At 33.9% G+C, this 16893-nt stretch overlaps 1 protein-coding gene across 4 annotated transcripts in view; it reads right to left on the bottom strand.

The window, feature by feature from the left end:
* The window catches only part of LOC145279696 (uncharacterized), a 615039-nt gene that overhangs the window by 351735 nt on the left and 246411 nt on the right, over positions 1–16893 (bottom strand). For all 4 annotated transcript variants that reach the window (XM_080130975.1, XM_080130976.1, XM_080130974.1 and 1 more), the window contains one exon: positions 3703–3803. In XM_080130975.1, the coding sequence (XP_079987101.1) occupies positions 3703–3803 (101 nt within the window). The remainder of the gene's footprint in view (positions 1–3702; positions 3804–16893) is intronic.

Here is a 16893-nt window from a genome sequence, read left to right as displayed (position 1 = left end):
GATAGATAGATATATAATCCTTAGAATATTACTTTGTTTGCGTTAACCAGCAAAATTATAGCTAGTCTTTATAAACGATTTTTTCTGTTTTTCCTCTGAAGAAAAAAAAACGCACATTTTTGGAACTCCATGGAATAGGAAACAATTAACTTTATTTTATATAGCCTGTTCGAATAATAAATTCAAATCATAATTTAAAGATATTTTTACACATTTTGCATACAGGTACTCTTCCTCGAATATTGAGCATTTTCATCTGGATAAGATTTTACTATGAATATTAATAGTAATATTTATATTTTACGCTTAAGTTTTCAATACTGAGTGTATATATATATATATATATATATATATATATATATATATATATATATATATATAGTCATCCACATACAGTACTGTTTCGTTTTATAATAATGTTTGGATAGTTTAGCATCTTCCTTAGCTGTGGATTAAACCTACAACGATCGCATTTATAGTCGCCAATTCTAACCACTGGACCATCGAACGGTGCTCTTAAACGTCTTATCAGATTTCTATGAAATAAACATTCGCCCATAGCTTTTACAGTGCTCGAGCTGCTACTTTCTTTAAAACAAACAACGAGCCTCGCTTAATAGCCAAATAAGCATATATATATATATATATATATATATATATATAGAGAGAGAGAGAGAGAGAGAGAGAGAGAGAGAGACAAAACAGCAATTCTTCCCCTTTGTCAAAACATTTACTCATGGAAGGTTGAGACTAACGAAAGTAAATCCAATGCGCGCTTAATTTTAAAAAAAAAAACAATTAATTGCTTAGTTAATTGTTGAAAATATGTTAAGTGTTTCGATGCAGTTTTATCCATAATCATTAACAATAATTAAGCAATATTCCCTGAATGTTAATTCTTTCTTAGGAACCATTAAACTTAAGCCTTAATCTTTAGCAATTTTCTAGAATCAAACTCTTGTAAAGCATGCAGTGAAGAAGTTGATATGAGGTTTGTAGAGTTGGAGTCGGGGTGACACGAAGGTTTTAGGAGTAGTCGTATATATTGGAATTGCAGGAATCGGACTCGGAGTTGGAATTTTTAGAATCCTAGAAGCCAGAGTCGAAGACAAACGTCATGCATTCCGACTCCACAGCTCTAGTTGAAATATTTTAAAACAAAAACACCTACTCAATCAGAAACTGGAACGAAGCTGAAATTGCGACTTTACACAATAAAGGCCGTTCTGAACAGACAATTCGCGTAAGATGATGTAACAAAATATGAGCATTGCCAATGTCGATAAGAAGAAAAGGTAAAACTTTTAAAGAAATGCCTCGCCATGAAATACGAATGCTTGACATGACAATTGTTTGATTAATTACTTTGTTACTTGATAAGTTTTGTTTCGCCTTTTTATTTGCCAAAAGATCTGCGCGGCCATGCTTCAAAAAGATACACATCTTATTTGTATGACAGTGTCATGCTGCCTTAGAGTCTGGTCTTAAATCATTTAGACTAGTTTACCAACATTGAGTGTTATGAAATTCAAACCAAGAAACAGGAAGTCTGGACACGTGAAGAGTGAGTGAATCTATCTTACAACATCTAGTTAACCTCCAGAATGCCTCGTAGACCTTGATTTCATATATTTGTTATGTAACGCGTGGGTGGAGGAGATAAATTGTGCAAGCCTAACGCATGTGCAAACGAAAAAAATACAATAAACCGGGATTGATATTTAAAACGCGATAAAGGGGAAACTTAAAGTGATCAATCATAGTAAAGGGGAACCTGAAGGCTCCACTTACCTTAATGCGCATCTTATATTGTTGAGTGTTAAACAAAGTAGGGGAGGGAACATTAAAATTATTTTCTGACTCCTTGCTTTGATTCGACCAAGGATTGAACTCTGGTCTCCTGATCCGTTAGCGAATACTCTAAATTATTATGCCGAATAGGACGGTAAAAGAAAACAGGATACGGACATATAAATCACAAAATACAGGATCGGGTAAAGAATTGATGTAAATTCTCAATGCTTGAGAATAACAATTGAAGTGACGTCAGTGTGATCGGATATCGAACAGATTTTTCTCCCTTTTAGTTTTTACGTTAAGATAGACTTGTGTGTGCAATAAAAACATGTCAGTTTTTTATATGCTTTGTTCTAGTGATTATTTCAACTATAGTGGCAGTCAGTCTTCAACATGATGAAAAACATTTCCTTGTTCTGATTAAGTATTTATTAACTAGATATCGTTTGCCTCATAAAGAGTGGCCAACGAAAAACAAACTTAAAATATAACATTTAATTTTACTTTTTTCCTTTTTCATCACGGACAAAGCATATTACCACTTGGATGTAATGAGGTCATTAACGGAGGACTGTGTGGAGTTGAGTAGCGAAATGTCTGTTCACATAACATTTAAAGTTCTGCGTATTGATACAGTTAGGGAAGCAGAAAAAGGGGAGGTAATTCTAAACTCTAGCAGTTCAAAGTATGAGACTCTTGATCGCAATAATGAAAAGGCGGGATTTTGCTGCTTGACACACATGTATGTAAATAAAACTAGTTGTTAATAACAGATTGTTAAAACAACAGATTGTTACAATAATAACAGATTGTTAAAACAAAAAAAAACAGATGTTAAAAGGAAGTTTGTCTTATTTTGAAAATTCAGACTATTATTCTCATCTTTGTCTTCATCAGATTATTTTGGAGACGTGACAAGAGGATGGGTCAAAGTTTTCCAAATAACTGATTCCACAGGATAGAAGGTGGGTTCATCGCTATTATTCAGAGACTAAATACCAGTCTATACCGTGGAAACACTTGAACTCTCCAGTTGCAAAGTAGGCACGAGTGCAGCTCTCCTCTGGCAAGGTCAAACTTAGTAATAGTAATAGTGGTCGTGGGACCCAGACGGAGTAGTGATGACACATTACCTGGCAAAGGGAACCACACAATTACAGGAGCCTATTTTGATTCACTTTTGAGGAAATTAATAGAAGCTATCAAAATAAAGAGGCGGGGCAAGATCAGCGATGTTATTCTCCTCTTGCACGAAAACACTCCGATTGACAACGTACATGTCGCTAGATCAGAAGAAAACGTGTGGCTATTAAATCCTCTGCTATCCCCTATTCTCCTGATCTTACACCGTCTGACTTTCAGCGCTTTCCAGTTATTACGTAGTTTTTGAAGAGAAAATTTTCTCAGATGATGCAGCCTTGATTTTCAGAGTCGTGTGGTTAGAGCTGGATTAAACGATTGGTGAAATGCTTGAATGTGCGTTTTCTATGTCGAGAAAGACTAATAACTGTGTCAAGTTTCGTTGCTCTACAACTATGAGAAGTGAACCAGGGCCATTATTTATTAAATGCTCCTCGTAGCTGCTGTCTAAAGACGCACGCATGTTTGTTAGGCTCAAAAAATTTTGCAAAATAAGTCAACTGGTCGCTACGTAACAAAACTTATTCACAACTTTTGTAAATTGAATATTTTTAGTATTTATTTATAGGATACAAAATTAGCGAATAAACGGGAAAATAAAACAAACCAAGATGGTTATTAACACAAGTAACAGGTATTCAGACAAGGAGGTTTTGTTAAAACGAAGCACAGGGCAATGGTGTGGTTGAGAGCTGTTATCTGTTTTTTACAGAATAATGTTTTTTTTTTATAATAGAAATAAAATACGTAAGAATCTAAATAAACCTTTTCTTTCTCGTTGTTTTAGTTCATCTCGTGTCTTCTCCAAATCAGCGTCCAGTTTTGTGATTTCAGCCTCCACAGAATTAACATATTTATGATTCCGGCTGAAAGATAAAAATACAATTTATGCAACAGAATTATTCTAGAAAAAGATTATTTTTTTAAAAAACAACAAAATAAAGACAAACATTAATTACAATTACGAGCAAAGGTTTGCTCCCTCTGATAGCATATCTTTGATAGTGTATACAATGTAAATGTTGTTTTGAAGGAGGTAATGCATTGGAAGATGGTCTCATGTCAATAGATAAGACACTACTCTATCCCTATAAAAAGAAAAGTGCGTGCCTGGGAAGATAATATCATAACGAACAAACATATACTACACAACCTTTGCTGAACTGAATATTCACATGTAAGCCTGAAATAGTATAGTAAACTAAATTGGGTATTGACAATTAATGTTAATGTAGTTTCGGCTGCAGACATATATCAAATATTCATTAATACTAAAAGTAAACTAGTACAATTAATAGTATAGTTCCGGTATCAGATAGGCAAATATCATATCTCTATTTGTACTAGATCTGTTATATTCTGTTTTTGAAAAGTGTCCAACATGAGAAGTGACATTTATTCTCATTAAAATTTTTGACATATAGTTTACTAGTTCTTTATGAGAAACACGAAGTGAGTAAATAATAAACAGCAGTCGTTTATAATAAGAAAACAATGGTAAATGGCTGTTGTGAGAATGCATACTGATTTGTCACTATTATCGAAAGAAGCAGAGAGTATTTAAAATCTGGGAAGAACTTTGCTTTTAAAAATGATAGATTTCTGGTAAGTACTGGTTTTAAAATTCCTAATAGATAAGAATTCATAAGAAGAACAACAAAATCAACAAGAAACGGCGGATATGATGGAGTAGTACGAGTACCGGTTGATGTCAGTAAAAATGGTTGTGGAGAATTAAGATTGTGGGAAAGATAAATAAGGGAAAGGTCATTCAGATATCTACCAGAAAAAAAGACAGAGAGTACTAGAATAAGAGAAGGGCTTATTGCTACTGTTATTCCAGTTTTTATCAGTGAGGAAGCAATGGTAAACGTTTGTTGCGCTGAGACGAACTAATATACAACGGTTACCGAAAGAAGTTAAGTATAGTGGAAATCTGGTCAGACTTCTGAATACTCAGACTCCAGGAACATCACTTGTTTTTTGCAAGGCAGCAATGCCTCGTGTGAAAACGTTTAGAGAGTAAATTATAATAACAATAAAATATGCGTTTCATAAGTCAATTCGCCAATTTGGAAAGACATAAGACTGTATGAAAATAAAGAAATCATAAACAATTACTACCATACGTATAATTTGGATTCTTCGAACTACTGTTCTCATCCTGAATGTTATTTTCACAACCTTTCGGTCGATGTAAATTCCAACCTTCTTGAGCTGGTACTTAGAAATATGCCTACTTGTTATTGGATAAAATAGTACTTGATAAAATTCAGTGGTAAATAACACTTTTCTGTAGGTTGAATGTTCGATCAGTACGAGTTACACTCAAAACACATATACGAATTATTTAGTACTTCTAGCCAGTCATGGGCGACTGAACGAAAGCCTGCTAACCTCGTTGTAACACTATCGCTTGAACGGAGCTTCAGTGTCTCATCAGTGTGGCTAGCACCGTGAGATTCAACCCCTAGGAAAGTGAGATGGGAACGGTGCCTGCCAACTAATTGCTATACTTAATGTATTACAATTTTTCTAATATGGACCCTGATTACGTATACATATATATATATATATATATATATGTATATATATATATATAATTACATATATACTAATTATATATATATATATATATATATATATATATATATATATATATATATATATATATATATATATAATTTCTATACGGTCAAGAGTTAGATTGAATGGAAAATCAAGCGAAAAAAAAATATGGTTGTTTCAACAGGACTGATTCCCGATCGATGAGAATTACCAATTTTGCTGTGGATCTCGAATTGCTGATAAAAGAATGTCATCCTAGCTAAGACAAGGTGGATGACTCGGGTAACTCCGGGCCATCAACGGGTCGGGAGAATCAATGGTGTCCTTGAGGCTTAGTTGTTTTGCAACAAGTCTAACATAAACGATTGACTAATTGTCTCGTAGCGAAGAATGGTTTGGCGAGCTTTAATTTGTTGACAGAAAGGATAGCGTCCCACCGAATCGGCCATCTTCTCCGATATAAAACAAAGCTGCGCGCTCGCTTTAGTAAATTGCGCAGTTGTGGAAGTCGCTTGCTGAGTTGCAGAGTGTGGCAAGAGTGGCAGAACGTTCTCTGGCCTGAAGCAGACCGATTCTAAGAATAGACAGTCGAGGAAATCTCCAAGACGTTTGAAAATTCACGAAGCGTCATAGAAATTAGCGACGCAGATGTTCAGGAAGCAAAGAAAAGGGGCAAAGATCAGCCTTTACTCGAAAATTCGTAATCCGGGCGGATATTGCCACCAGGAAAACTTATTTTATTCGGCTCGATCACAGAAAGACCAAAACAAAGAAAAAACTACTTAAAACAAAGCCCGATTCCCCAATTAGTACAAGCGGAAAATGAAAACAACTAATTTTACCTCAGAGAACCCACACAGACTTCTGTACCCTGCGTAATTATTTACAAAAGGATATATATATTTATGAGATTATTATGTAAATGAATCATTCTATGTATTTTGGAAAGCACAATTTCTGCGTATATAAAAAGAAACATTGAATGTTAATGTGCATTAATGACAGTTTTTCGTGGAATATATCGCCAAAACCTTTTAGATATATACAGCTGTGTGAGTGTTACAATCGAAAATACTGAAAAAGAACCATAAAATCTACGGTGTATGTTAGTTACATTAAATGGTGCAACGTGGGTACCGTCACAGGCACAAACAAATAAAACAGGAAATAAATAAATATTAAGTGTAAACGAAATGAATTTATTCATGGTTCCTAAAAAAAACGCATTTCATTACATTTCTCAACTCTTTTCGCACACACATGTGCTTTTTAAAGGTCTCTGTCGCCGCCACCTCATACTGGCATTAGCCAGCGCTTTCTCGGCCTCGACTTGAAATGCACTCAACTTGCTTCACTCTCGACTACGTGATGTATTTTTCTCTCTTTTCCTTGTGACGCAAGCTCGCATACACTTGCTAATTTGCATATGTGCTTTTACGTCTGCTGTTACTAATATTTTCGCTAACCATCTATCTTTCGGCTGTTGCTGATATTTTCACACGCGACTTTATGCGCTCTGTTACAGTGGCAGCAACGTGATACACAGGTGTTCAGTTCAGTTGACGGCAACCAAAGTCACGACAGCGTTCGATTAAAATTAACAGCAAACACTAACATAACAATGCTCAATTACAGTTAACAGTAGTAGCAGAAACAAAAACGGAACATTATCCCGTGGCAGCTAACAGTAAACATTGCGATAACAGTGTTCACTTGCATAAAAACCAACAGTAATCAGTTGCAGTAAATATGAAAGAGATCCACAACAATATTCAGTGGCAGCTAACAGAAAACATAAGAACAACATTGTTTAGCGGAATAAACACGCATAAAAAGGTGATGACAAAAAGTATGCAAGACCAGTAACCGCGCACGTATGTATAAAATAGATATTATTTGATTTATCTGGTTACTTGGTCGCTCGCATGTGCAGAAGGACGAGTTCATGAAAAAGACAAAGCACGATTGTTGTTTAGCATAAAGAGAGGAGGTTGAGAATAGTTTAAAGTGATGAAAAGAGGAAGGAAAGAAAAATAAGCATGTTTGGATAACAATCATAAACAGCGTGTTGTATCAGTATACAGAACAAGAAAGAACGAGAGAAAACGAAGCAAGGATGAATTGCCAAGACGAGAACAAAAGAAGGTTAGAGAAAGGGATTCTATGTACTTGTCCGGAAAATAGTTGATGCAGTGTATTGCTATTTGTTTACCGATTAAATACAATTAGGTTGGCTTTTATCTATGAGTTGACCAAACAATTTTCTTACGTTGAACGGGCCACGCAAGTATATATTTTAGACGTCTGACAGTTCCGATTATGAGGAGACACCAAATCTCCATTATAATAATATACACTTCTTACCATGTGTAATTTCTCCTTTATCACAAGCTCACATCATCCTCGCCATGACACCCATGTCGGTTAATTTTCCTAAATAAACAGCTGATTTTGCAATTTTCGCAAAAAAATCAAAAAGCACTAATAACAAAAAAAAAGAAAAACAGAAATAAAATTATTAAAAGTGGATAGATACTATCGTAAGTCAAATCTTTGTTTTCGTTCTACTCAATCGGGCTGCCATCCTCCACCCAAAGTGTGATACATCGAGCCTATTAAAATGTTCATTACCAACCTTTCTAAATTTAACGTTAGGAGTGACCCACCCAACTTTTGTCCCCGTTTCATTTTCGGGGTCAGTACCCCTATTTTCTACGAACGCATTCCTTTCTTTATTTTTAATTGAGTTTGGTGCATTTAGTAATTGTCTTACGGTTGGACGAAAATCAACGCACTGTCTTACCTTGGCTATAACATAAACGCGGATGCTAAAAGAACTATGTGTCACCCATTGGCACAGGGGCCGTATAAATATCGACAACATCAGAAATGACAACGTGTAGGCGTACAGTAGAAAACTTGTTGCAGGAAAAGGAGACAACTGGTTTTGAAGAGCCTGATAAATATACATGCATCTGTATATATATATATATATATATATATATATATATATATATATATATATATATATATGGCAGAGAGCGTTCCTCATATGGACAGACAGTGCCACTTTATATATATATATATATATATATATATATATATATATATATATAGAGAGAGAGAGAGAGAGAGAGAGAGAAATATATATATAAAGTGGCACTGTCTCTCCGTCTGAGGAACGCTCTCTGCCAAACTCTTCTGTCAATTTTGGGTCTACAGACTTGAAACTTGATATATAGACGATGTGGATCTGTGGAATAAGTCCTATTTTATCTTTAGTGGGTAAAAGTTGCTTCTAAGAGGCTCAAATTGAATAAAGCGGAATTTTCCAGGCGTAAATCGACTAAAAGTGCTCTTGTACGTATGCGCAAATATATATATATTTATACGTCTTTTAAATTTTAATTCTCAACGGCTGAATAGCTAAATATTTTGGTTTCGAGTCTAGCTGATGGTATCGATTTTTTTTCACTTTTGAAATCACTACTATATATTGGGTACAATATAATAATTGATATAGTTTGGCTCTATAATAATAAATACAAAATCTGCATGAATTAACATATCATATTTAAGCGTATTTTACGACCGACACATGCTAGGATGACACTGCTATACATTGGGTTAACTATAATAATCATTAGAAGATTGGCTCCAGAATATTTATAAATACGAAATCTGCATGAATTAAAATACCATGTTTAAGTGTATTTGACGACCTGCCAACGCTGAGTGGCCTGCTAGTAAAGTTAGATGTATGTATATATTTACCTATTAGCATGTACAAGATTACTCATAAATTAACCGATCTTTCTTGACTTTTATTATGCAGCTGCTAAGCGTATTTTGTTCATATGTGGATTATAGTTACTCTAATATAGTTTCACGCAAAGTAAAAAAGGGTGGAAGCCCTTAGTGAAAAATCAAGATTCCTTATACTCTGTATAATAGTAGGTATTCAAAAATTAAATATTCTCAAAATTTATTTTTGTATCATTGTAAAAGGATTTCAAGTAGCATAATACGGGCACACTCCCCTATTAAAAACTTCAAATATATATGACAAACGGGATGGAGGTGTCCATCTTTGCCCGGGCGTAAAATACGTTTAAATATGATATTTTAATTTGCCCAGATTTCATATATATTATTATAGTCGTGATTTTCAAAGTATTTAGGTGCCATCATCTAGAATCGAAACCGAAACTGTAGCATTCAAAGCTGGTGGCGTTATCACTGTTACAACGTGATACACATATAAACCGATTAAAAATAAAAAATAAATTAAGATAACTGTACTGAATTTTTAAAGGTTTTTTCAATTTTAACCCATTTTTGACTCCTTAAAAATAATTTTAACCGGTTTAAGGCTCATAAAAAAGCACTGTTCTGCGACTTTTAGTTTCGGAAGAGATAGTTTGAAAATACACAGACAGACAAACAGAAAGACCGAACAGACGGACAGACATGCAGATATATAGCCGTTTATGTATTAGAATTCATTTGATTTGGATACATACTCGTTAGTGGAATTAAACCAGATTCTCTGAATTTCATTTTCTTCTTAATACTCCTTAAGCTTAAATCCAAATTTGAGACAAAATTATATAGTAATTTTAATTTTATTAAAGAGACATAAAAGTGGTGCAAAACGCTTCTGCTCAGAGAATTAATTTTACATTAAAGTCGATTCAACACATGTGGCTGTGGATAATGATTTGATAATATTTATCGTTATATTATACATATGTTAATATAAACACACACACACATACATTCATGACCTGAGAGTTTTATCTCTTTGTTGCACATTTTGAGGGTATGAAGCAATAAGCAAGCAACACCTGTCATGAACGTGCATCAGAGGCATAAATGTACCATTGACCTCCAGACAAAAGTACATTGAGAATAGTACTAACTATGTAGAAAAAATCAAATTCTGAAGCATAAAAGGTCGCTCGTTTTAATGGTACCATTCCCGTCTTTGTGTCTTTTTTTAACAATCTTTTGCAAAAGATACATTAGATTAAAGCTCAGTCGATCACCTACCATGAAAATAACGATAGAGCAGAGATAGACTCGAAATGTTTCTTCTGTGAGAAAGGGGACATAAGATGGCGAAAAGGTCCACCCACTAGATTTTGAAGAAGATTTTATACCCTGTCAATGCAGAGAACGGGTATTCTTACCAGCTCCTTTCTAGGTGTGCCAACAGTACTTCATCTAAAGAAGTATTTGGTTCTTTTATTCGTAGAAAATTGCTACGGGAGTAAAATACTTTCTGGGGCAATAGAATGTTTCAACCATTTTTCCATTGGTTTTGACAACTGATCTGATGTAAGCCAATTTTTTCCATTTCATTTTTAAATATTTTAATCGGTCGTTTTTTAGTAGATGATAGTCTGTTCATTATGATGTATAATGCAGTAGGGATTTTCTAACAGGACGACGAAGCTTTATTTGTATCATTAAATGCATTGATAGATTTCAAAAACTGATATCATTTTAAATAACTGCACACATTTGCACGCACCAAAAGAGCGCAGAAGAATAGTGCATATAAAGACATATGTTTATATACTAATTCTATCATTGTGTATGTTAATCCACAGATACCACAGATACTCTTTTCTGTTCGGATAATTTTGATCTTTTCTCCAGTCGGCTTAATTACGCATTCGTGACTTCGGCGGGATCATCGTAAGTCTGCTGCTGTACAATTATGTGCTCACTCTCGACAGCAATCATCGACCCCAACGCTGTTCCGTGGTCTGCCTTTTCATCCTCCATTCTCGTTCTGGCTATTTCATTGTATAACACATTGGCAACTTACAAGGACAAGCACTCTGATACATTTTATAAATATCAGTGCGAGATACCATCGTGGAAAATGATCCTTCAAACATTAACTGCGCCATCTTAGTTTTCTGCAAAAGCTAATACTGTCAGTCAGCTGAAGTCAGCCTATCTCAGGTACGTCAAAGCTGCTCCGATCTGGTCAAGCCGCAACCAACAGTCAACTGTCCCTAACTGTCGCAAAACTCACTCCTAAAACTGTCCGTAAACTAACTTTAAATTTATTGATCTCCATGCCCGGTCATTTATTTAAGTCAATATCACACCTTGATTAACCATCTCATTTCAGATGTCTTTGCTTGCTTCAATGAGCTATCTCCCATTGTCTATCTACTAACCTCACTTCCTATACTCTTATTCTGCTGATCAACTTATTTCCTTTCTTTGTTATAGTTTTCCCCCTTTTCTTTTCACTTTTTAACAATGTGGAGAGGACATAGTATCACACTTCGTTTTAACAACCAACTCGTAAAATCATTGGCTTTAATTTTCTCACCTGCACATTAGATTATTGTTACATTTGAAACTTCTCTAAAGTTAGCTGCCCTAAACGTGACCGTCAGTCTAACACATTATTTTGGAGGCTTGGAGGAGGGGGGCAGGTGCATACCACCACAAGAGCCTCACAACTAAGAAAACTCGATTGAGCTTGAACCCGCAAAACCGGGTCCACGGACATAATTGTGATATGTATATAGGTCAATTATATCATTGTTTGAAAACCAACATGATTGACGTTTTCGTTGGAGAAGACTATAATGCGTCTGTTTAGCCACACCTACATTTTCTTTAACCACTCCCATGAACTGGTGCTCAAATCACTTGGTAAAATCATTGTATGGAAGAATGGGCTAGCTCCCATTCGAAAGCATTTTTTTTTAAATATTCATAAATCTACAATTCGTTCTAAAATATTGTTGTCATATTTGTGCACGATATTATCATTTCACTTAGATCTCCTCGACAATGTTCAGAAATGAATCTTTAATTGCGGGTGTCCTCTGTTAATTTGGGCGTCACTCTTCCTGTGGAGTTGGGCCTTTGTGCCATATAATGTCTATAGTGCCTGATTGCCTAGCATGCTTTCTCCATAGGGGACAGAGATTTCTTGATACTGTACGCGTAAATTAATTCACACAGACGATTATATTGCATACATCTGCTTCATTATTCATTTTATATATCACAGAAAAAGAAAGAGAAAAAATAAACAGAAAGAGAGACAGAAAGATACAGAGAGTAGGTGAGAGGTATAAAAGCAGAGAAGGGTAGAAAAGATATCTTATTATCTATATCGCTACTTCTTTAAAATGCATCTTTCTTATATGCTTGCAAACTGGAACAGATTCTAAGACATTTTTCTTCTTTAATGACGTCACATTTCTTATGTGTTCCACTTTGTTTTTCTGTACTCACGCATGTCAGATTTGACTTATTAAACAATTTGACATTTATTTCCTCTGGCTATGTCCTTGTATTTACCCAAGCCCATCCCACATACAACTCTTCAACGCTGCAACCGCAGAGACGATATCTGCAGCCTTCATCTATTATATCGTTATTACCAAAGTGCCCTGATGAAATTTCTCGTTTGCTTCCAAATCACCGTGTGCAATCTCACCTGACTAAAAACTCTTAGAATCTTCGTAAAAATCTCTTGTGATCCACGAATCATAAGAATTTATTATTATTAAATTCAAGTCAAAGCCAAATTCGACCTTGCATGCAGTATTACCGCCACATTTTGAATGGTATATCTTACACTAGTTTCTTCTTCTTAGAGTGGGTTAAAAAGTCCCAAATCTAATAATCTCGCACTATCAACCAAACTATCCTCTGTCCCATCGCCCGAATGTTGCCTGCTGTGCCCGCTTTACAAGTACTCTAATGGAATGTACTCTGATGAACTCAAAGTGCATGTGCCTACTCGACGTACATACACCTGACTAGCCCGAAAAGCAACCAAATCTCACCCTTTCACCATTGATATTCCTTGATACGGAGAGTTTTCTTCTTTAACAGTTCCTTTCCTCTGACTGTTAGACTTTGGAATTCTCTTCTTGTTTAACATGAAGAAGTTTAAATGTAATGTAAGATGAAATCCCGCTGCTCAACTCCCCATAGTCGGGAGTATGTATGTCGAGGAGAGCACAAGTGCTATGACACACCAGCTCAGTTGTGGCTTTGTACAGATATAAGATATTCTCTGGTGTAATTTTCTAGCAAAGTATAGGCAACTCACTTTCTCCCGGCAGCCTTGATAAAGTCCTTCCAATTTATGTTGCATATGAATGCTTCCTAATCTTCAAAACCACGAAAAATAGATGCACCCGTTGTTGAAGAACATATACTTTAAACAATAAAAAACCTAATCCAACAAAATTCATGACGAGAGCATGAAGGTTATAGTTTTCTCTTATAAAGCTGAAATAAATTTAGATTTAATAATTTTCCCCGGTGTTCGTGACAAATACCAAAAAAAAAAGAATCTACTTTATGAAGAAAAGGAGAGGTTTACTACGAGACACATACCTGGGTTTATGAATTTTAATCAGTAAAGTTTCTGCTCAGAATGATGCCATTGGGCGTAAAGTCTATTGAGTGTAACCGTAGATTCTATAGAAACTCACATTTACTTGGATAACCGTCATAGATTGGATCGCACACCCGTGGAGAAAGATGGCTATCAGACGATGGCGCGATAATGAATCGACATATCAAGTTGAAATGCTAGAAATACAGACGTGACACTAAAACCCGCACGTCCTCAAATACACTCTCTCTCTCTCTCTCACTCTCTCTCTCTTTCTCTCTCTTTCACACACACATACACACAAATATGTGTGTACGTGTGCGTACCTTTTGATATTAATATGTATATACATATATTCATGGGAATATTTATACATAATTTTAAATGTTTCTAAATTTGTGTGTGTGTGTGTGTTCGTGTGTGTGTGTACATTTATATACACTGGTATATGCCTCACTGAACATATTACGTATATTTGTTGATATTTATATTTGATTTTAAATGGGTGTAGATGAATGTATACACACACACACACACACACATATATATATATACATATACATATATATTTACATCGTTGTAGGCCCACATACACGCATGTATATACAGAACGAACTAATATACAGAGCAATGTCTGTATGTGCGTGTAGACATACGTACATAAAATTAGGTGTGTATGGTTTTGTGTGTGTCATAGACACATGCTAATTATAGGATCGGCTATCATATCGGAATGCAGTACGATTAAACTGACACCATGTCTACATAATACCCTTCTTTTTGTTATTAAATATATATATATGTGTGTGTGTGTGTGTGTGTGTGTATGTGTGTGTGTAAATATATATATACATATATATATATATATATATATATATATATATATATATATATATATATACGGTTATTAAAGTTGTAACTCAATAATGTACGACTATAATACTGTATTTAACATTACGTCATCCTTAGTTGTCAAAAAAAAGGGTCTATATTTCCTATAGATTTGGAAAAACCATACGTTTAAATAAGATTCACTTCTCTTTTTTTTTGGGGGGGGGTGCGAATGCTTTCCATATACCAGACCTACATATGCATGAATATTATATTTTTATCCATGTAGAAACTAAGACAATTATATGCGAGTATTATGTCTGTTTATCTAACCAATTTACTTTTTGTTATATCATATATATCTATACGAGTCAGAATGTCTGTCTGTCTGTCTGTCTGTCTGTCTGTGTTTGTATGTGTACATTTCCCTACCTAATAACTCTGTCAATTTTCGGTCTAGAGACTCCAGATTTGACATCAGGTGTATTGAGATTTGGGAAGATCTTTTAAATCGGTTTTCGGACAGAAACTTGGCTGTCAAAGTTCAAGGATTTCACCTTTGAAACCTCTAGCAAACTCATCAGCCAATTTTGGGTTTGAACGCTTTGACTTGAAATTTTAAATACATATATATATACATCAATAAATATATATACGTATATACATACATATATATACATATATATACATATATATATACATATATATATTACATACATATATACGTACATATATATACATAAATATATATACATTTATATACATAATGTACATACATATATATACATATATAGAATATAGATACATACACATATATAAATATATATACATATATATACACATACATATATGCATATATATAGATATATATACGTATATAAAATATATATATATACATACATACACATATATACATACACATATATATATACATATATATACATACATATTATGTCAAAGATATGTCGTGTATCACTTCCCAAAATGCTCAACTCAAGATAAGGAGCATTATAGTCATCCACATACAGTACCGTTTCATCAGCGCGGCTAGGTAAGCCGGGATCGAAATCCGACCGCCCGTACGAGAGCCAAGGCTTCGAACCATTACACCAATCAGCAGCTGCTGTGTGGGCAGTGAATTAATGAAGTTTTGTCATTGTCCGAATATCTATGCTCGATTTGTTTACACAAATAGCATCGCTTAATACGCCAATGGTATGTCGTGTAACCGCATTGATGAGCTGTGATACAGCGAAACAGATCTGTATGTGAATTACATATATAAACATACATATATATACATATATATACATATCTACATATACATATATACATAAATATGTATAAACATATACATGCATACATACATATATATACATACATACATATGTATACATACATATTTATATATATACATATATACATACATATATATATACATATGTATGCATACATGTATATACATATGTATACATACATATATATATACATATATATACATATGTATACACCCATATATATATACATATATACATCTGTATACATATATATACATATATATATACATATGCATACATACATATATATGCATATGTATGCATACATATACATAAATATATATACATATGTATACATACATATATATGCATATGTATACATACATATATATACATACATATATATACATATGTATACATGCACATATATTAATACATATACAGACATATATATATATATATATACATATATATATGCATACATATACAGCGTGACCCAAAAAAACGGGCCCAACTCTTATTAGGCTCCGTTTCTTAGTGTTTTGTCCGAATGAAATGAAACTTTGGTCATAACTAGTTTATTATATTCAAAACATCACATCAAAACACTAGAGTCTTTGTCTTTTTTTCTTCATTGACTGTAAAATGCTCAGAAAAACAATTGAATGCCCTCTGTTTTTTTTGTCACCCTGTATATATATATATATATATATATATATATATATATATATATATATATATATATATATATATATATATATGTAAATATATATACATACATATTTAGACAAATATTATTGAATAGCACGGAATTATTCTGTTTTACAATTTTCCTTTTTATCTTCTCCAATCTCCGAATAGTCCTTTTTGTATTCTTCTCGAAATTGT

The sequence above is a fragment of the Euprymna scolopes genome, chromosome 7, assembly GCF_053919585.1.
Source record: "Euprymna scolopes isolate OS-2025 chromosome 7, ASM5391958v1, whole genome shotgun sequence".
NCBI classification, from domain to species: domain Eukaryota; kingdom Metazoa; phylum Mollusca; class Cephalopoda; order Sepiida; family Sepiolidae; genus Euprymna; species Euprymna scolopes.
Note: the sequence above shows the minus strand (reverse complement) of the source record. Positions and strands in the feature narration are given on the sequence as shown.